This window comes from Papio anubis, chromosome 1 (genome assembly GCF_008728515.1).
Source record: "Papio anubis isolate 15944 chromosome 1, Panubis1.0, whole genome shotgun sequence".
Classification (NCBI taxonomy): Eukaryota; Metazoa; Chordata; class Mammalia; order Primates; family Cercopithecidae; genus Papio; species Papio anubis.
This window is the reverse complement of record NC_044976.1, coordinates 206298629-206320548: the sequence shown is the minus strand read 5'-3', so window position 1 is coordinate 206320548 and position 21920 is coordinate 206298629. Positions and strand designations below refer to the sequence as shown.

The 21920-nt window shown below is 40.2% G+C and overlaps 1 protein-coding gene across 5 annotated transcripts in view; it reads right to left on the bottom strand.

The window, feature by feature from the left end:
- MTR (5-methyltetrahydrofolate-homocysteine methyltransferase) overlaps nt 1–21920 on the bottom strand; it is a 105878-nt gene that overhangs the window by 30969 nt on the left and 52989 nt on the right. For all 5 annotated transcript variants that reach the window (XR_002519114.2, XM_031659757.1, XM_003893718.5 and 2 more), the window contains 7 exons: nt 18450–18629; nt 16330–16446; nt 15879–16019; nt 9075–9164; nt 7751–7903; nt 6366–6473; nt 5157–5257 (listed from right to left, as the gene is read on the bottom strand). Coding sequence is in view for 4 of the 5 variants with exons in the window: in XM_031659757.1 (XP_031515617.1) it covers nt 5157–5257; nt 6366–6473; nt 7751–7903; nt 9075–9164; nt 15879–16019; nt 16330–16446; nt 18450–18629 (890 nt within the window). In the remaining variant the exon portion in view is untranslated. The remainder of the gene's footprint in view (nt 1–5156; nt 5258–6365; nt 6474–7750; nt 7904–9074; nt 9165–15878; nt 16020–16329; nt 16447–18449; nt 18630–21920) is intronic.

Genomic DNA, 21920 nt, shown 5'->3' with positions numbered 1-21920 from the left:
TTCCAACATTATACAGTTTGGAATTATTTTCATGCTCAGTCATATACTGCTTTTTTACTTATACTAGACTTAAACTAGTATTAAAAATATTAGATGTATAACTTAAAAATGTATCTTGAAATAGCATATTTTTCTTACATAATTAAACAGTGTGCATTATCTGTAATAGAAAATGTCCTTTGTCTTTTCCTAGTTATTATTACAGAGTATATGTAAAATTAACCTCAATGGAATTAATCAAAAATATTTCCAAATATTCTACATTATTTCTTGAGGGGAATTTAGAATACAGACATAACTCAGAGATGCTATAGGTTCAACTCGAAACCATTACAATAAAGTATCTCAAGTGAGTCACATGAATTTTCTGGTTTCTCAATGCATATAAAATTTATGTTCACACTATACTGTATTATGTGTGCAATAGTATTATGTCTAAAAGAACAATGTATATATACCTTAATTTAAAAATACTTATTGCTAAAAAAAAATGCCAATGATCATCTGGGTCTTAAGTGAGTTGTAACCTTTTTGCTGGCAGAGGGTCTTGATGCTCATGGCTGCTGACTGATTAGAGTGGTGGCTGTTTGGGGCGGCTGTGGCAATTTCTCAAAATAAGACACCAGTGAAGTCCTTTGCCACACCAACTGAATCTGACTTTCACAAAAGATTTCTCTGTAGCATGTGATGCTGTTTGATAGCATTTTACTCACAGAACTTCTTTCAAAATTGTAGGCCAATCATCTCAAACCTTGCCACTGCTTTATCATCTAAGTTTATGTGCTATTTATTCTAAATCCTCTGTTGTTATTTCAACACTGTTCATATTCCATCTCAAGAAACTACTTTCTTTGCTCAGTCTTGCTCAGCCATAAGAAGCAATTCCTCATCTGTTGAAGTTGTATTATGAGATTGTAGCAATTCATTTCCATCTTCAGGCTCCACTTTTAATTCTGGTTTACTCTTGCTATTTCTACCACATCTGCAGTTACTTCCTCCACTGAAAGTCTTGAATCCCTCAAAGTCATCTATGAGAGTTGGAATCAACTTCTTCCAAGCTCCTGTTAATGTTGATATTTTGACCTCCCATGAATTACAAATGTTCTTAATGGCATCTAGAATGGTGAATCCTTTATGAGAGGTTTTTTGATTTACTTTGCCCAGATCCATCACTATCTATGGCAGCTACAACCTTACAAAATGTAAGTCTTGAAAGTCAAAATTCCTCCTTGATCCACAGGCTGCAGAATGGATGTTGTGTTGGCAGGCATGAAAACAATATTCATCTCCTTGTATATCTCTATCAGAATTCTTGTGACAAGGTGCACTGTCAATGAGGAGTAATATTTTGAAAGGAATCTTTTTTACTGAGCAGTAGGTCTTAACGGTAGGCTTAAAATATTCAGTAAACCCATGCTGAAAACAGATGTGTTAACTTGCACTTCACCTTGTACCATTATATTAGGAGACAGTTTCTTTCCTTAAACCTCATGAACCAACCTCTGCTAGCTTCAAACTTTTCTTCTGCAGCTTCTTCACCTCTCTCAGCCTTCACAAAATTGAAGATGGTTGGAGCTCTCTTCAATTTGTTATTGCTCCAACAAAGCCAAACTACTCTGGGTGAGACTCTGGCTTAAGGGAATATTGTGGCTGGTTTAATCTCCAACCAGACCACTCAAACTTTCCTCATACCAGCAATGAGGCTGTTTTGCTTTCCTATCAGTTGTGTATTCACTGGAGGGACATTTTAAATTTCCTTTAAGAACTTTTCTTTTGCATTAACTGTGCTATTTGGTGCAAGTGGCCTAGCTTTCAGCCTATTCCAGTTTTTGACATGCCTTCCTCACTAAACTTAATCATGTCTAACTTTTGATTTAAAGTCGAGGTGTGTGCCTCTTCTTTTCACTTAAACACTTAGAGGACTTCAAGGCTATTACAGAGTTATTAACTGGCCTAATTTCAATATTGTTGTGTCTCGGGGACTATGGAGGCCCGAGGAAAGGGAGAGAGATGGGGAATGGCTGGTTAGTGGAGCAGTCAAAACATATACATTGATGGATTAAGTTTGCCATCTTCCATGGGTGTGGTTCATGGTACCCCAAAACAATTAAAACAGTAACATCAATCACTGATCACAGAATAAGGTTTGGAATATTGTGAGAATTAGGAAAATGTGACACAGAGACGTGAAATGAGCACATGCTATTGGAAAAATGCCATCAAGACACATATTCTATGCAGGATTGCCACAAAACTCAAAATTTTTACAAAATGCTGTATCTGCAAAGCTCAATAAAGTGAGGCACAATAAAACAAGGTATGCCTGTGTTAACATTAGACATTATACTTGTTTACAACTCAAGTCAAAAAAAAATATTGTAAAGTAAGGTGACATATTACAAAGTCTCAGCTTTTGGAACCAAAAGCCCTGAATGTGGCTTGACACTTGCTAGCCATGGGACTATGATGAAACCTCTCAAGTTCTCTAAGCCTAAGTTTTCTCATCTATAAAAGGAGAAATACAATAACAGGCAGGGTAGTAGGATCAAAACCATGAAAAGAAAGGAAGGATGAAAGAAAAGAAAGGAAAGGAACCAAAATAACAACAACAAAAAGATGACAAAGAAAAAAAAATCAGTGATATAAAAGAACTGTATAAATTGGGACGTGTTAAAAAAAAAAAAAAAAGGTAGGTAATAGTAGATTCTCGGTGAATACATCCTTAGTTCTATTCAAATCCTCAAATTTGCAATTCTATTGCATCATATCTTCCCCATTTAAAAAACACATTTTCTCTCTAAACACAACTGTCACTTTTAGCTCTCTTTATTTCTTTTATCCTCACAAAGAAAAAACATTGTTATCATTTTGTGAGGTTCACTGCAACAACGATAAAACGCCAGGAAAGAGAAGGATTAGATACAGGATAGTTTGCTAGACTCACTCAGTAGGCTGGGTAATTCTTTCAAGCATACTGGCCTGGTACTGACAGTAAAAGCACACATTATTCCATAAGACAATTTCCAGGGAAACTTGTTTACTAGCTAACACCATAAAATTAAACTCACCAATGGAAGAGTCTATGTGTTATCACACACAAGCCAAAGGGATGTTTGACACAAAGTTTGGACATTCGCTTGTTTTTGTAAAATGAAAGTAACGTTTCATCAGAAGGTGTTTCTCCAGTTAGACTTATTAGCAAAGATAAGCAAACCCCCAATGCCCAACATATAGCAACTGGGTTTGTTGCAGTAAAAGCCTCAGGCTTAATAAGCATCTTCACAACTGCTGACATTCAGTTCCAGCAGCACCCTGGAGACATGCCACAATGTTCCCTGGCTTCTAAAACGTCTTTACTGGAGAAATCAACATTGCTAGTATAATACTCTCAGCTAAGTATCCATTGATCAAAATAAATAATGATAAAGCACATGACAATGATATCTCAAGAATCACTTTTAGGAAGTTTACCTACAAATCACTTTCTTCAGTGGCTCCTGTCCCGTTATTAAGGCTGAACATGTATCTGGCTATTTAGGCTGAGAAACGGTAAACTTTTTCAAGGAGAAAAGTCAACTAAATCATTTTGGTGTCTCTAGCATAATGCCTGGTATGTAGAAGATGATCTATAAACATTTATTAACTGAAGTGAAATTTTAACTGATTGTGATGAATGCAAACAGGAACCAACAACCTCAGGTTTGCAAAGGTAAGCCAATAGCAGAAATGCTTTGTAGACTTTAGGAAGCGAACACCTTATCCAGATATTTATTATATATGTAAAATTTCATTACAACTATCTTCAATAAATTTATCTCTTTAAAAAATAATAGTAAGTACATGGATAGAAATGGTATTCCTCATTTCTAGGACTAGGAGACAATGCTAAGTCTTTAGACAGTAAGTGAGCAGGTAAATAGAAGTGCTTGTGAGACAGTCAGATGCAGAAAAAATGCCTTCCTGACACTGCTCCTCTGTCTCCAGCCTTCCTGAAAGGTTCTTTGCTGTATTTAATTAGCCTTGAAGGCAGAGATGGACACAAATGTTGACAGCACGGAGAGAGCTTAGCAGGTAATTGTTACTTGACAGCAAAGAAGAGAACTGAGGAGTACAGGGACAGCTCCAGTCAATTTTCTTCTCTATCTAGAGAAAATAGCACATGGGAAAGAAGTCCATGACTCAAAAGGACTGTTGGCTGGACATGGATATAAGAAAGCATTATTTCCATTAGGTTTTCATTACAAAGAATAGTTCAAATCTACGCGAAACATATACTTACTACAGGTCATCAGCTCTCACATGGAAATGACTTTGTTATGAATATTAATTATAATGAGATATATCGGAAAGGGGTTTTACTTGTATATAACATTCCAAAATCTAGCTTAATCATCACCAAGAACACAGGGTCCTGCTCTAAGCAAAGCCAACTGAGACTTGTACAGAGAAGGCCTTCCTGTAAAACTCCATTTAGCCAAGGTCTCATAAGATCTTGGTTCTAAAATCTGAGTTTACTGAAACGAAAAAGAGGATATGATGAACACCACTGGCCATGGGAAGGAGCCTGATATTCCGGCCATTAGTGCCTCTGTCCCAACATCCAACCCCTGGAATCCTCTGGGCGGTTTCCACCCCACTTGAATAGCTTTTACTGTTCTTTATGTCCTTATTGAACTCGGTTAATTACTAACTTATTTCATCTGAAATGCTGTGTTCGCTGAAGAAAAGTACAAAACACAGTAAACAAAAAGAAATAAAAAATAACCTCTAACATCCACTGCCATGCCCTACTCTTCCCACCCATTAAAGAATCATTCTGTTCTTTGGGAGGCCGAGATGGGCGGATCACGAGGCCAGGAGATCGAGACCATCCTGGCTAACACGTTGAAACCCCGTCTCTACTCAAAAAAAATACAAAAAACTAGCCGGACGATGTGGTGGGCGCCTGTAGTCCCAGCTACTCGGGAGGCTGAGGCAGGAGAATGGTGTAAACCCCGGAGGCGGAGCTTGCAGTGAGCTGACATCCGGCCACTGCACTCCAGCCTGGGCGACAGAGCCAGACTCCGTCTCAAAAAAAAAAAAAAAAGAATTATTCTGTTAAAAAGTTTTTATTTTTAAATGGTAAAGGGGCTGAAAGAGGTGAGGTCCTAACTTACCGGAAATTATTGCAGCCAAGGACTACTCCGACTATGTTCTTGCCTATGTCGTGCACGTCGCCTTTAACAGTGGCCAGCACGATGGTGCCCTGGTAAGGGTCCTGGAAAGGAAGCCAAGCAGCTCAGCAAGGCAGGGTTGCTCAGGGCAGAGCACCTAGTTCTCCAGAGCAAGGCAGGGGCCAGCGCAGAAAGCAACTCAATACAACCAAGAACACCTCAAAGACAGACCTGGAAACAAAAGCCCAAGCAGTTCAAAGGAGGCCCACCTAACAGGCTACCCCAAGGGGCTTCAACCAAGATCAGGGGTCCCATCCTTTCAAAGAACAGCTGATGTTCACACACAAAACAGCCCCACAGCTGAAGACCACAGCCTTAACTCTGGGTCGGGGGGAACCTATTTGACAAATGTTTACTGTTAGCAATTAAGGGAGAGGCAGGGGAGAGGGCAACAGGTTAACTGTACGTGTGTGTCCCATCCAAATCTGAAAAACTACAAAAGCCCAGGCAGAGGGCACATGAGTACCTTTCCTCAGCACTGCTGTTCTATGCACAGTCAGCATCCCTCACCACTCCCCCAAATTAAGAAAAAAAGCAAAACGAGAAGGTTTTTTATCAACTCTGTTTGTCTGAGCTATGCACAAACACAGATCAATTTAAAAATTCAGAATCCTACGGGCCAAAGCTGCCCGAGCTTCACAAGGAGCTAACCAAGGTCAAAAAGCTTAATGATTTACTCTGGTGGTGCAGCCAACAAGAATTAAATTGAATCCAGAAGTGGTGCCAAGGACATCACCAGCAGAGAGAGACTATTCAGTTAAGAGTTTTCTAAAAACAAGCATGACTCAATTGCCTCAAGGGCAGGGACAGACCTTTTTAGTGAGTAGTGCCCGGCACAGTACTCGGCACATCACGGGAGCTTTGTAAATGACCGGTTAATGAAGGAATACAGGAATGAAATGGCATTGTCTTGAAAACATAGGTTTTGATTGAAAATTTGTATCTATATTAAAAATGTGATAAAGCTACATTCAAAAGAAAGTCTCAGAGTACTCTGATATTTGGTTAAAAAAGCGACACATGTGGGATCATTTCTCTATTTTATCCTCAATAACGAACACAGCCAAGCCTGACTGCTTAGGCCCCTACCACCACCTCAGGTCTTCCAGGTCAACTCACTGAAGGCCCATAGGCCTGAACAAAACGACTTGCCTCTTCTTCTATTGTGCCGTTAAGCACTCTGGTTTCTTCTCTTTCTTTTTCCATGAAAGGGATAAGGTGGCCAACAGCCTTCTTCATAACCCGGGCTGACTTTATAACCTGAGGAAAAAAGCATAGAACCAGGCATCTTTCCCAAACCACAGGAACAACTGCTGATGGCCACCTGTGAAATTTGGGCACGCATTAAGAATGCATGCTTTGACTTCAGGACAGCCACACTGGAGTCTTTTGACAGTAGGCAGAATAAAGGATAAGCTCCCTGGAGGGAAAGCCAGTGAATAATAAGGGACAGCAGAAGGAAAACAAGGCTAGAAATCAAATGTTGCAATTTCTTCTTCTGAACTTTTGCTTGTTTCTTTTTCCTCTGTCTAGGAGGCCCTCTATCTTTTATCCAAGAGTTCTATGTATCCTTCAGGACCAAAGCTTCTCCACCATGAGCCCATTCCCAGCCTACTCTTCTCAATCCCCAGCTTTACAACTCACTTAAAATCTAGCCTTACATTGAGGCAAGATGAGGGCCTTTTAGTTTCTCAAATGCTGCAGTCACTAACCTACATGCTCAACAAGTATGTGTTAACTGATGTGGTTAGTAGCTGCTGTAAATCAGAATAAGAGTTCTGGTTTTACTTTAAACAAACCACCTAATATACTGTTATTTAAAACAGAAACATTTGTCTCAAAATATGCATCCTTACAGATGAATAGTGCCTGGTCAAATCAAGTCTTAATGTTAGTAACTCTACATTTATCTTGGGTTTTATTTTACTTTTGGAGGGGAGAGATAGGCATTGGGGATAAGAGGTGATACAAAAATTAGAACATAAGGCCGGGCACGGTGGCTCATGCCTGTAATCCCAGCACTTTGGGAGGCCAAGGCGGGTGGATCACGAGGTCAGGAGTTCGAGACCAGCCTGGCCAAGATGGTGAAATCCCATCTCTACTAAAAAAATACAAAAAAAATTAGCTGGGCATGGTGGCACGCACCTGTAATCCCAGCTACTCCGGAGGCTGAGGCAGAGAATTGCTTAAATCTGGAGGGGCGGAAGTTGCAGTGAGCTGAGATTGTGCCACCGCACTCCAGCCTGGGCGACAGAGGTAGACTCTGTCTCAAAAAAAAAAAAAAAAAAAAAACTAGAACATAAGGATTATGATAGATTATGATGCTACGAATTTTTGGATGATTTCTAACATCCACACCACTCCAAAGATGGATTTTTCCAGACACGACTCCTAAACACATTTAGAGCAGGAATGACTAGCCAATGCCACTGAACTCTTGTTCAAATTAAAACCTGAGAAATACATCCCAAATCAGCATGTATTAAATAACAAAGAAAAGATGCAACTGTGAAAATTTCTCCCCATCTTTTGCCAACCTGAGGTAGAAACATTTTTCCAGCTCCAAAAAGATCACCAACAATTTTCATTCCATTCATCAGGGGTCCTTCAATTATATTGAGAGGTCGGGGATATCTTTCTTGGTTTAACCTGGCTTCCTCAGTATCCTCAATAATATGTTTTTCAATGCCCTAAAAAAAGACAAGAAAAAAAAGATCACCTAAAAAACTGCATTACTTCCACAGAGCCATCATGAAAATGCTTAAGAGCATAGGTTCCAGAATTAGAGTGCACGGGTTCAATCTGGCTTCCTATCACTAATTTAGGCAATTCAATAAGCCTCAGTTTCCTCAATTAGAATATTACAATAGTATCTCATATGTTTATTTTGAGGATTGAGATAAAGTGCTTAGCTGGCTTTACTGATACAAAGTAAATACCTCATACACTTCCAAAACAGAATGTTGTATGCAGTAAATACATACAATTTCATATGCCAATTAAAAAAATGCTTTAAAATGTACCTCAGTAAAATAAGCTAATAGAGAAGGACTAATAAGTTCAAATGCATCATAAAATACATTTTGTATCTTAGTGTTTTACCAGATTATACATTAATAAATACCTGCGGGGAGATCAGTACGTTTTCTCACTGTAATGCTGTAGGGCTGGGGAGAAACGACACTGGATGGGGCCCTTAAATGAAGTTCAAATCCATGAAGCCTCCACTGACTTATCCACCCTTCAATGACAAGCCCCACTCCTCCAAGGTCCCCAGTTCAATGATCCTTGGATTGGCCGACTAGCTCCAGAAATTGAAATATGTGAATCTCAAAAGGTGCAAGAGTTAACTATGTTAAACTCCAGAGCCAAAGAGGAAAAAAATAAATAAAAAAGAACTCTGAGATTCTCCAGACTCACACATGAGGAAACTGTAGCCAAGAGATTATTGGATCTTGCCTAAAGCCTAAAATTCCAACTATGAAACTGACTTGCTGACCAACTGACAGCAACTTAGTCCAGGACAGGATTCGCAGCCTCAGCACTACTGACACCTGGGAGGGAATATTCTTTGTTGTTTGGGGCTGTCCTGGGCACTGTAGGATGTTTAGCAGCATCCCTGGCCATAGGATGCCAGTAATACCTTCCACGCACAGTTATGACAATCAAAAATGTCTCTGAACACTGTCAAATGTGCTATGGTGGGGGGATTGGGGGACAGCAAGGGGGACCTCCCCAGCTTGACAATCAGTGGTCTAGAGCATCTCCTTCTCCAGCTACTGTCAGCACCACACCGCCCGCAACAGCACCAGTCAGCCACGATGAGGCTCCAGCCCTCCAGTTCAGGCTCCTGTAACTCACCTTCACAAGCGCATACTCAAGGCGTTCTTCCACAGGGCCATTTCTCCACTCATCAGTCTGAATGACTTTCTTCCCTCCTGTGCCTTGAGTCTGAATTGAAATTGAAACCAAGAAATGGATACAACTCGTCACTAACAAAACTGTTTGATGGCAAAAAAATAAAAAATAAAAAAAATAAAAAATAAAAACCTGTATCTTATTCTTCTTTTACTATTCCAGCCCCTAGTAGACTGTCCAGCATAAAATAAGATCTCAATGAATGTTTGAGGGAAGGGAAGGGAAAAATGAGAAATCTTTTAGGGTTTGAACAGTTAGTGTAGAGACAGAGTAAAGTTCCATTCTTTCCTTTCCCTCTTTTCTAAAAATAACAACTCAAGACAAAATATTTCCAGGACAGTAAGAGAAGCTACACTCCAAACCCGATGAGCCTTCAAAGCTCTCAACAAGGATCACCACTACCCACAAACAGATGCAGGGAGGCCATAATGAAGCTAAGTCAGACATCAAAGGTGGGCACACCAGGAGGTATGACACAGACTATGCTCTCAAGGACTCTGCCATTGTTATGGTTTGAAGGTGTCCTCCAAAAGTTATGTTGGAAACCTAATCCCCCTGCCCCCATGAATGGATTAACGAATTAATGACGGATGGATTAATGTTGCTACCATGGAAGCAGGTTTGCTATCTCTCTGGCTCTCTTGCTCTTGCCCTCTTCACATGAGATGCCCTCTGCCATGTTATGACACAGCAAGAAGGCCCTCACCAGGGGCCAAGGCCATGCTCTTGGACTTCCCAGCTGCTAATTAAACTTCTTTATAAATTACCCAGTCTTTGGTATCCCGTTAGAGCAAACTCATGACTAAGACAGCCATATCGTAAGAGAGGTAGAAAATATGTAAAGAAAGAAAGAGAGTATATGTCAAGGGCTGAATGAGTACATAATATAGACTAGGTACGTATGAATTTTGAGGGAGGAATGGTTATCGTAAGCTATGGTGGCAAAGAAAGGTTTCAAAGAAGCTGAATGATGAGAGGGGGCAGATTCAGCAAAGGAACAAAAGCGCAATGATCATGGCACACATGATAAATTGCATTACTTTATTGTTTTCTCCACCTCAACTGGTGGTACCAGCTGCCAAACTGGAAACCTAAGTATCACCCTTGAATTTCCATTCACTACTCAAGTTCAATCAATCACCTCATCCTAATGATCACACCTCAATATTTTTCTCTCCACCCTGCCTCCATTTTCATAGCCCAAGAACTAAGTGGTCTCTACAGTCCAGAATCATTCTGGTCTCTGATTCATCTTCCACACTGTAGCCAAAAAGATGCTTCTAAAATGCAAATCTGATCCAACTGCTCCCTGTGAAAAAAGTCTCTGTGTAAGTTTCCTATTGGTTTCATGACATGGTACTGATTCCTTACTACACTATCCAACGCCCTGATGAGATGGTGTGACTGTGACCCCACCCAAATCTCATCTTGACTTGTAGCTCCCACAACTCCCACATGTCGTGGGAGGGAAGCAGTGGGAGGTAACTCAATCATGGGGACAAGTCTTTCCTGTGCTGTTCTTGTGATAGTGAATAAGTCTCACAAGATCTAATGGTTTTACAAAGGGGAGTTTCCCTGCACAAGTTCTCTCTCTTATCTGCTGTCATGTAAGACATGCCTTTCGCCTTCTACTATGACTGTGAGGCCTCCCCAGCCACGTGGAACTGTGAGTCCATTAAACCTCAGTTTCTTCATAAATTACCCAGTCTCAGGTATGCCTTTATCAGCAGCGTAAGAATGGACTAAGACACCTGACCTGGCTTTCTCCTATAGCTTCCTCTTCTGCCATTCCCAACAAGCTTCAGCCATCCATAACACTTCTGTTCCTTATGCTCTCCATCATCTCTTCACCTCCAGGCCTTCACATTTGTTCATCTGACATACATTTATGCAGTACCTTTGACAATGCCAGACTCTGGCTAGATGCAAATCTCTCTCCCCTGGCAGGGACCACAAGCACTGCACTCTACTCCCAAACCTTGGCCTGGCTACCTCCTTTATTTCTCTCAAGTCTCACCTGACCTATCACGTCCCCTGGGAAGCTTTCCCTGACCACCTCTAGTTTGAGGTCAGAATCTCCCTCAGGCTTCTCCTAGCATCCTGCACTTCCCCTCTCACAGCACTTGCTGCACTGGGTGACAATCGCCTCTATACATTTTTGCATGTGTCACTGAGCTGTAGGCTCTAAGACGGTAGGGGTACATCTCTCTTACTAGTTAGATCCTCTAAGTTCAATCAAATGAATGGCTCAGAGCGACACTTCAGTAAATATTAGCTGGATGAATTAATGCTACACAAAAACTGATTTTGCTGGAGTAATGTTTGTCCAGGGTGGTAGAGGCCAAGCCACAGAGGGCCAAAAATCCATGCTGTGGAGTTTAAATTTAACCTTCCAGGCAATTGCATGGGAAGAAAGGGGAGACATTATTCAAAGTTCTAAAGCTGCAGATTAACATTCCAAGTCACATGTTTAAGGGAATCACAAAATGGGGAGAATATCTGAATAGTCCCTGATGAAGACCTGGACTCAGTAGTGGTAACAGGAGGAAAGGAAAGGACAAACATAAAGGTATTAATAGACAATAACTAAGAAGGAGAGGAGGGAGAAATGCAAATCAAAACCACAATGAGATACCATCTCACGCCAGTTAGAATGGCGATCATTAAAAAGTCAGGAAACAACAGATGCTGGAGAGGATGTGGAGAAATAGGAATGCTTTTACACTGCTGGTGGGAGTGTAAATTAGTTCAACCATTGTGGAAGACAGTGTGGCGATTCCTCAAGGATCTAGAACCAGAAATACCATTTGACCCAGTAATCCCCATTACTGGGTATATACCCAAAGGATTATAAATCATTCTACTATAAAGACACATGCACATGTATGTTTTTTGTGGCACTGTTCACAATAGCAAAGACTTGGAACCAACCCAAATGCCCATCAATGACAGACTGGATAAAGAAAATGTGGCACATACATACCATGGAATACTGTGCAGCCATAAAAAAGGGTGAGTTCATGTCCTTTGCAGGGACATGGATGAAGCTGGAAACCATCACACTCAACAAACTAACACAGGAACAGAAAACCAAACACCGCATGTTCTCACTCATAAGTGTGAACTGAACAATGAGAACACATGGACACAGGAAGGGGAACACCACACACCAGAGCCTGTAGGGGGCTTGGGAGGCTAGGGAAGGGATAGCATTAGGAGAAATACCTAGTGTAGATGATGGGTCGATGGGTGCAGCAAACCATCACAGCATGTGTATACCTATGTAACAAACCTGCACGTTCTGCACATGTATCCCAGAACTTAAAGTATAATTTAAAAAAAAAGAAGAAGAAGAAAGAGAGGAAGAAGGAATTGGGGAGAACTCCAAGATTTAGGGCCAAAGAGGTAACTGGAATAATAACAACACAATGACTCTCATATGTTGAAAAACCTGAACGAGATAGTAATCAAAAAAGAAACCGTCCCTCTAATGTTCACAGTTCCATCACTTGATACCTGTAAACACCATTTGTTCTATTAGCCACACAATCAGACAATTCCTACCTGGCGGATGGAGTTCTGCTGTGTAAAAACAGGGCAGTGTGTTCCAAACACTCCTGAAAAAAAGGATCTGGTGTGTCCACAGAAAAATACCACAATGTGCCAGACTTATGGGGTGGGAAGGGGGCAAAAAATATGTGATTATGGACAGAGGCAAAAGAGGATACAAAGAGCAGTAAAGAATTCACTGAAGTGTTGGAGGCTGCGATGTCTAAAAACTATCCCACCTGATAGCTATGTTCCAAACCTGATGAATTTGATTCAGGAAAGCAATACTTAAAATGAAACAGTACAGTTAAAAGCAGTTATTTCAGAAATACACAATGGCATGTTGAGGCCCATCTTACTTTTCATGTAGTTATTCAACAGGGAGTTCTCCATGATATACATCCAAGGTGCTACACAGTTTTCACACACTAAGGAAGACCAGACCCAGGCACACTGTGGAAGCTTAGTAGATAGAAAGCTACAAAGCAAATTGACCAAGCAATTGTCATGTCCATCTGGCTACTCCTTGTATCTGTACGTGTACAAAGCTAAAGAGAAAAACTACTTCTTCCCACTCTAGAGTTGCTTCTGCCTCACAGGGGCCTCATGGTAGTGTAGGTTATAAAAGGAAGTAAACTGCTACAGAGAAAGCCAAAGAAGAATGTGAGCCCAAATGACGAAGGGAGGGATCAAGGCCAAATCAAAGAACAGAAAATTTCCCCAGAAAGTATCAAGAATATTCTCAAGCTCCAGGGTCATTCCACATCCATTCTATCCAGAGCAGCAATCCTTCCACTCCACAGGAGGCCTGGCCTCCATTAGGGTACCCTTTAATAAAGATCATCCACATAAATTACATGGTATCTGGAAATTTTTATTGTCAAAAATAATTTACTTACCACAGGTCAGTCTGAACTCAATCAGGAAAATTATTTTTCCGAAAAATCCCATTCCTCCCCATATGTGAGATTAGAGAGCCTTGGAAGATCAGAGGCAGTACTCTTCCCACCAGGTTCAATAATATATCAGACAGGAATCTGGGTGCAGACTTCCTCATTTGCAATAACCGAAAGAGATCATTCTCTTATAAAAGAGAAAAAATTCCTTGACTCTTATTTTCCTCATAATATTCCCGCTCTTCATGCTCCATTTGCACTCAGCGCATCCTAAGGAATTGCTACACAGCTGGCGACTCCCAGGAGTTATTAGAGGATAACTGTTTTGGTTATTAATTCTCTTAACGGCAACGGAAGTCACCTTGAAGGTAGACAGCCTCCCTGACAGAGAGGCCAGTGGCTTATGAGAAGCCCTCATGGTTACATTAAGAATGAGGAAATTCTTCTATGATGAATTGTTAAGCTCTTGCAATTGCTATTAAGATTTCCCTCACTTTGACAGTGCCTCCAGGGGCAAAACCTCTTGGCAGCTCAGCATGACATACAGAAATGAAAGCTTGTAAACAATTGCTAAGAGAGTACAGACCAAAAGAATGTCTAGCACAAAATACAATGCTAAAAAAACCTGAAATGGGAATGGTCTTACAAATAAGGAGCCCCTTTCCTAAGTGAGAGGGCTGCCTCCTCTGGATAGATCAGGGAAAAGATAAAAACACATCATTTCATGGGTTAATTAAGAACTGTCTAAAATGACTTCATGACAATAGAGGCTATGATGCCCCTTTGGCCTTCAACAGAACTCTCTGACAGTTATTAATGAAGGGCCCCCTACTAGGTAGAAGATGGACCATGACTCAAAACTGAATAGTGTTTAACGCCCATGTCTCAGCGTTCAAAGAATAAGACAGGACTAAGCACTCTGTCTATGTAAACAAAAACGGTTAATAGGAAAAAAAATTAAAATCTATGGAATGTTTCCTAAGTAATGTGCTGAGAAGTAGAACTTGATTGTATCTGCCACAACCAAATGAGACATTCTGTCCTGGGTCCACATGAGAAACTAGAAATGTTTTTAAGGAACTGAGAGGAGGGTCATGTGAGCTTTGGCACAGTGTCTGAACTCCTTTCAGCTTTGTTGAGCCTAAGGCTTCCATAAGCAATTTCAGAAATCTAAGTCTTACTACCAGTAAGGCCGATAAAACAAGGATGTGGTTACTCTCAGAGTGCCCTATCCTTCTTCCAGAGCATTTTATTACTCTTCTGTAGAAGAGGAAAAGTTGGCTGTTCTATCAGAGCTAAATTCAGATTCTAACATGGAAAATATTAACAAAGTTGGCAAGAGACACAAAAGCATCCTACCACTTTCTCAACATGCTTTGTCGGAAAAATGTCTTCCTTTGCCATCATTCTCTGAAACAGATTAAAATGCAAGTTCTTTTGAGGTAAAGATCTCAACTTTCCTTAAACTGAATTCTAGGAAGCAGCATCTATGATAGATACTTCATGTGCCTAGGACTGCGCCCAACATGTAAGTGAGAAACAAGCTGGTGTTTGAATTAGCTATAATTATACTCATTTTTTACAGATCGAATGTGCACAGACTTCAAGCCTTGAACTGCAGAACTTTGCCACAGATGGACTAGATCCTAACATAAACAGATATACAAACCAAAACACGTAACATTGGGGACCACGTAATGCTAACACAGCCACACAAGAAAATCCAGAACAGCTATTTCAAATAATGAGGTAGAAAAATATCAAGTAAAATGGAAATATGTTCCCAGTACACTGCTAAGAAAAAAATATTACCATAAAAGCATCTATAGTTCTATTTTTGTAAAAAAAAAAAATGTGTGTACATGTACCTATGCATGCATATTCATTTTGCAAAGAGAAAAAAAAAAACCTCCCATTACTTAAAGGTTATAACAAAATCTCAAGTGTTTAACTTTGGGTGGTAGGATTACAAGTGATTTTTATTTTCTTCCTTTGCTTACCAGAATTTTGTAAATTTTCTAGAACTAATACGTTACCTGGTACAAGAAAAATAAATTTTACATTTTAAAATAAATTTAAAGAAACCTAAGTCCAGAATACGGAAGCAGCCTAGGCATGGTCTGTTTATCCTTCCTTGCCCTAGCTACACCACCATCTCTGCAACTCTCTGTAGAAATCTTCAGTGATCTAAATATATGATTCGATATTTGCTTCTATTCCACAATGAAGGTCTACTAACTGTGGGTGAGTAATACATTCAAAGACAGGAAAAATCCATCCATTAGAACACTTGTCTGTCTACCTGGGCATAACGTAAGAGCTTCTCCGTGGCCTCAGGGTCTTTATTCCAGATGAGATCTTCACAGAGCTGCAGAAGTTCCTTATGGATATCATCATACACAGGGAGGTTTCCAGCATTCACTATCCCCATGTCCATGCCAGACTAAGGGCAATACAAATAAAAATGAGAATTTACAGTGATACCCTAAGTCAGCGATCAGCAAACTTTTCTCTGTAAAGGGCCAGATAGAAACTATTTTAGGCCATAGCCTCTGTCACAGCTACTCAACTTTGCAGTTACAGCATAAAAGCAGCCACAGACAAGATACAAGTGAATGGGTGTGGCTCTATCCCAATAAAATCTTATTTACAGAAACTGGGAGCAGGCCAGACTTAGCCTAGATGCCACACTTTGAAAACCCCTACCCCAAGTAAAAGCTGGTTTCCGAGGACAAACAGTTCTTCTACCATACCTTGATTGCATGGTAAAGGAAAACCCCATGCATTGCTTCTCGAATGGCTTCCATTCCTCGGAAGGAGAAGGACAAGTTGGAAAGACCTCCACTTATTCTGGCTCCAGGTAATGTTTCCTGGCAAAAATTTTAAAACATGAGAAGATTCCCCTTTTTGCTAAAAACAGCAATCACATCTCTTAAGCTTTATATAGGAGTCAAAAGAAAAAAAACAAAAAACAAAAACCATCCGAAGTTCAAAGTAATTCAGAGCTTCCTGTTACTAGACATAGAGCAAAGCTTGCTGTATTATGGTATCACAAAGGTGCTGCTTCATAAGTAGTTTTTCCTACTAGACTCCATTCTCCCTACGGAAAACATGTGAGTACACACATACACACACATACACACACACACACACACACACAGAAAGACAAAGAGGAATTCCCTATTCATTAAACATACAAATTACTAGAAGGCTTCCATAGCCTAAATGAACAGACTCCCTAGTTCACTATAAACTTGACCAACTATAAAAGGACAAAAGGAAATTGAAGTTCCAACCATACCGATAACAGTAACAAGCATCATCAGACATGCGGAATGACAGGAACTCTCACTTACTATTATTGGCTCAAGAATCTAGGGAGACAGTTTGTCATTATCTACTACTATGAACCAACCATTCCACTTCTGGGTATATGCTACAGAGAAGCTCAGGCATGTATGTCTAAGATACATATATAAGAATACTCAGAGCAGCATTGTTCATAATGTCCAAAAGCTGGAAACAAACTAGATGTCCATTAACAATAGAACAGTTAATTGTGGTATAGTTATACCACAGAATATTATACGTTAATAAAAATGAACAAACAGCTACAGACACACAGATAAATCTTTAGAATGAAGTTGAGCAAGAAAAAAAAGCATAAAAATATTATGATTCTTTTTATTAGGCTCAAAAGCAGGCAAAACCAAACTATATCATTCAGATATTCAGTCAATTCTTATTATTTTGTGGTAGTTATGTTCCTTAAGGTCACTGCAAACACTGAATTAGGAAATACCAGAGCATTGCTCCTAGGAGAAATACAGGGTTACCAATGAATATATAACCTTGTTCTGTGTGTTCATGTTAAGATACTTTATCTAATATTTATTGTTGATTAATTAACACTGAATTCACAGCCAATGGCACTATAACGCATGTCTGAACAAAGCTTGTCTAACACACATATTTCCTCCATAAGGCACATCACAGCCTTCTTGCACTTAGGAACACTAGACAGCACTAGTATGGGGCCATTTTAAAAAGTGACCTCACCAACAAAAAGCATAAAAATGTGAAAAATATGGCATTAGACTGCAAAAAGGACATCTGTGTACACGATGAGAGCTGAAATAAGAAAGTAGGTCATTGCCATGTTTGACCTCTTTGGGAACAATATGGGTTGGGCCACTCAAATTTTCCACCACTCTGCATATGGGTATGTCTAAATAACTACAGAAGTGACGTATTGATTTTGGGGTCACAAATAAATTTCAGTGAGTGTATGAATTTGCAAATACAAAATCCATGGATGATGCAAATCAAATCTACGTGTATAAGCAATAAATTTATGAAGAAAAGCAACAGAGTAGCATCATAAAACTCAGGACGATAGCTACTTTATAAAATTGAGAATGAGGTGTAACTGCAAAAGGAGAGACAGATGAGGGCGCTCGCTATGCTCTATTTTGGGACCTAAATGAAGGCTCTCAAATGCTTCATAATTAATTATTTCTTAGGTTCTGTGGTTTTTTGTTTTGTTTTGTTTCGTTTTGTTCAAGACAGGGTCTCACCTTGTTGCCCAGGCTAGAGTGCAGTGGCGTGATCCCGGCTCACCGCAACCTCCACCATCCTGGGTTCAAGCGAGTTCATCAGGCTCTGTTATATTCTACAGTTTGTTGGTTACACAAGTTAAAACTCCACTAAAGAAAAAAAAAATAAGGTCTCCTACATTTCAGAAAAACTATTTACTAACTAAGAACAAGAATGTTAACATTTCAGCCAATAAATATATGTCAGCTCTAACCATTCATTAGACCCATGGGACGAATTTGAGCCATGACTTGGGAGAGAAAATGTCTACACTTACTTTAATGACTTTTGTTGCATGGATAAAATTAATGGCATACAAGTTGTGTTCTTCCATTCCAGTCCCAATGGTTAGGATATTAGGGTCAAAAATGATGTCATTTGGATTAAAGCCCAGTTTTTTCACAAGAAGATGGTAGGCCCGGGTGCACACTCTGATTTTTGTGTCTGTTTCCGTTGCCTAGAGAAAAGAGCAAAAGATGTAGTTTGAAATAGAAAAATTAAGTATCTATTAAAATATTAATATTAAACACCTGTTATTTTATTTTAATAAAATATTAATATTAAAATATTAAGTGTTATCTATTAGAGCACATTTCACTCATTGAAAACACTCAAGTGTCAATGCTTGGATTTCACAGAAATCTAAATGCCAAGTAGCTTCCGATCACTTATCAAATTATCTCAGAGGAGAGGTTGGTTTAAAGATCTCTTTGTGTGTTCACAAACACAGCAGCTATACTTTCCGCAAAAAATCAAATCTTATACATATACACACATATGGTATATTATGAAAAAGCTTCTAAAAAATACATGCATATGATAAAAAATCAAATATTACTAAAGAAGAGATTAACGTAAGTGCCCCTTCCTCTCTTGACCTGCCAGCAGTGTCACAACCTATCACCCAGTTCACACTGCCACTGCTTTCTCAGATCTTTTTGCAAAAACACTCTAAGTGTATTCAAGGATATGCATTTATTCCTCACCTCCACCCATTATAACACTGGCTTAACATGTGTCTTAAGTCATAAATACAAATTAGTCTTTACCTTCAAAATAATGTCCCTAAAAGGCAAAACACTGACTCCAGCAACACTCATCCCCCAGCTGCTTCACATCAGCCTCAGAATCTTGGCCTACATCTCCAATCTCATCTCCTACCATGTGCCCTCTCCTCTACTCCGCACCCCCTACATTGCTCCTTTGGTGTTTCTGAAACCTGCCAAGCTTATTCTTCCCTCCGCAACTTTCATTTATTGCTGCCACTACCCAGAACATACTGTGACATGGCCTTGTGCTTCATAGGACTCAGGCTTCTGCCCAAGGGCCCCCTTTTCAGAGCCTACCTTAAATCACCCTCCCTAAACCAGCCATTTCCACCCTTCCTCACCTCCTCCATTCTTCTTCAGAGTATTTCTTTCCAGAAATTGTATTATTTTAGCAACATCTTTAGTATTTTTGGCTGTTTTGTTACTTATTAATTGGTAAACTCCTCTCTCCTAGCTGGAATGCCAGTCTTGTTGTATCCCCAGTGCCCAGAGCAGTGCCTGTCAACGTACGTGCTCAACATTATGTATGAATGCTGCTTTTACTCAAAGCATTTCTGAACTTTGTCATGGAAACTGTCTTCAGATCAAATTTACAACCTCAACACAGGGTATTCACCAAATTACATCCTGAATGATTTCTGGTTGTATGAAAAATCAAATCTACTCTTAAAAACGATTACTTGCTATCATTAGAGTGGTAAGAAAAAATAAGTCACAATTCTGAAGGTCAATTCTCAATGAATGTGAAAAACATTCCTGAAAAATGGCCAGCCCTACTGCAATCTGCATTGCAGACTTCTGTGGAGATGAGAGGGTGGGGACACTGACATAGGTCAAGTGCATCTAGTGAGGCCCTAGACAACAGAAATGAGGAGTAGGGGAATTATGAAAAGAACTCACTCTTAGATCTAATCTTTTGATCACTTACTACTTTGGTATTCTTTTTCAACTGTTTTCTTTGGTCTCTTTAATCGCCCCGGGCAGCTGCTGGGGTGAGATTTCACCTCTACTTGGGAGGGAAGTGTCTCTAGGAGTCAGCAGACAAAGCGGCCCAGGGAAAGGGAGACAGGAAGTAGTCTTTGTGGCCTCACTGCACCCAGGCTTTAGGGAAGGTGGCGCGCTTTCGTCTTCCTTAATGGAATTTTCTCAATGCTTACTTCCTCTGCCTTCAGTTAGAGTGAAAAGGTTAAAGGTTGAGACTGAGATGTGTGTCAGAAAAAACTGGTCAGAAACAGGTCATTTGCAGCTGCCTTTAGTCTGGAATTTTTAAAGCTCACCCTTCACCAGACAGCCCAATAGAGTTCTAGGCTCTAGGTTCATGGCCGAGCTAAGCTCACTATGAGAGAAAGCACAGGGACAACCAGTGCCACTGGTATTCCTGAGTAACCTAGTCTGGTTGGTAGATGAAGAAGTCAGGGTCCTGGTCATTTCTCTCCTAAGCCATGAATATTATCTGGCCAAGCAGGGCAGGTTGAAGTGAACAGTATGTTACCCACAGGAGAGTAGGGTGTAGGGCCCAGCTGTGTACCAAAGACAGCCTTGCTTGTGGGACAAGCAGGAGCATCCTCAGGACAGGAATTCATTTCTAGAACCAAAACAGAGTCATCAACTCTAACCTCCATAAGCATGAAGCCCTTGTCAAATTGTTCTCATGGTGCCTAGCACAGTATCTGTGCCACAGTGGTTGAGTGTCACTCAACCTCTGTCACTTGATTAAATAATGACTCTCAGAGTGAACACAGCGTTGGTTTACAGGCCTTTGTCAGGAGCAGGTCATATCATGTTAGGTTCACCAAGCTTCCGTCTTACCCCTCACCAGGGCTGTGGGACAGACACACCAATAAAGCCTCAATCGTGCTTGTGGATTTCACAGATCCAGAATAGAAGTTCAGTAAAACAACAGAACAGGAGCTTTACTCCATCAGGAAGGGCTTTCAACCCTGGCTGCACATTACAATAACCTGGAGGGATTTCTGTTTGCTTGTTTTTTATAATAGTAACACCTCACCCTGAACCAGTTAAATCAGCATCTGGAGATGAGGCCTCAGCAAGTGTTTTGTAAAAGCCCCTTAGTGATGCTAATGTAAAGCCAGGTGAGAACCACTGACAGGTGAGATGTGGCACCTTCTTAGCTGGAGTAGAAGAAAAACTCAGTGATACTCTAAGCAGCAAGAAGGAAGGAATAAATGCCATGTATAGCTTTATCAAACTCTTAAGCCATAGAGAAGCTAGACTGTGACCAGTGAGTACAAGGCTTTACTTCTTAAGAAGCTCATGGCTCAGATTTTGCTAAAATACCAGACACTCAGGGAGTAATGCAATAAAACAATTTCTGATTTAGTCATCAAGGCAGATACTGTAAGGAAGAGAAGGACAATGTGTAGATTCTTTAACATAGATTCTTTAAAGAACCTAGATTCTTTAATGTAGTCTGAAAAGGAGCAGAGATGGAACAGGGCTAACTTCAGAGGTAAGTTAAAGTTTTAAAATCCAACTGAACTAGTTGAAGACGGGCAAGAGAACCCTGAAGGAAGCAGAGGCCCATTCTGGGACTGTAGTTAAAAAAAGAAGTGGTCCGGCCCAGTGCAGTGGCTCACATCTGTAATCCCAGCACTTTGGCAGACTGAGGCAGGTGGATCACCTGAGGTCAGGAGTTTGAGAACAGCTTGGCCAACATGGTGAAAAACCACCTCTACTAA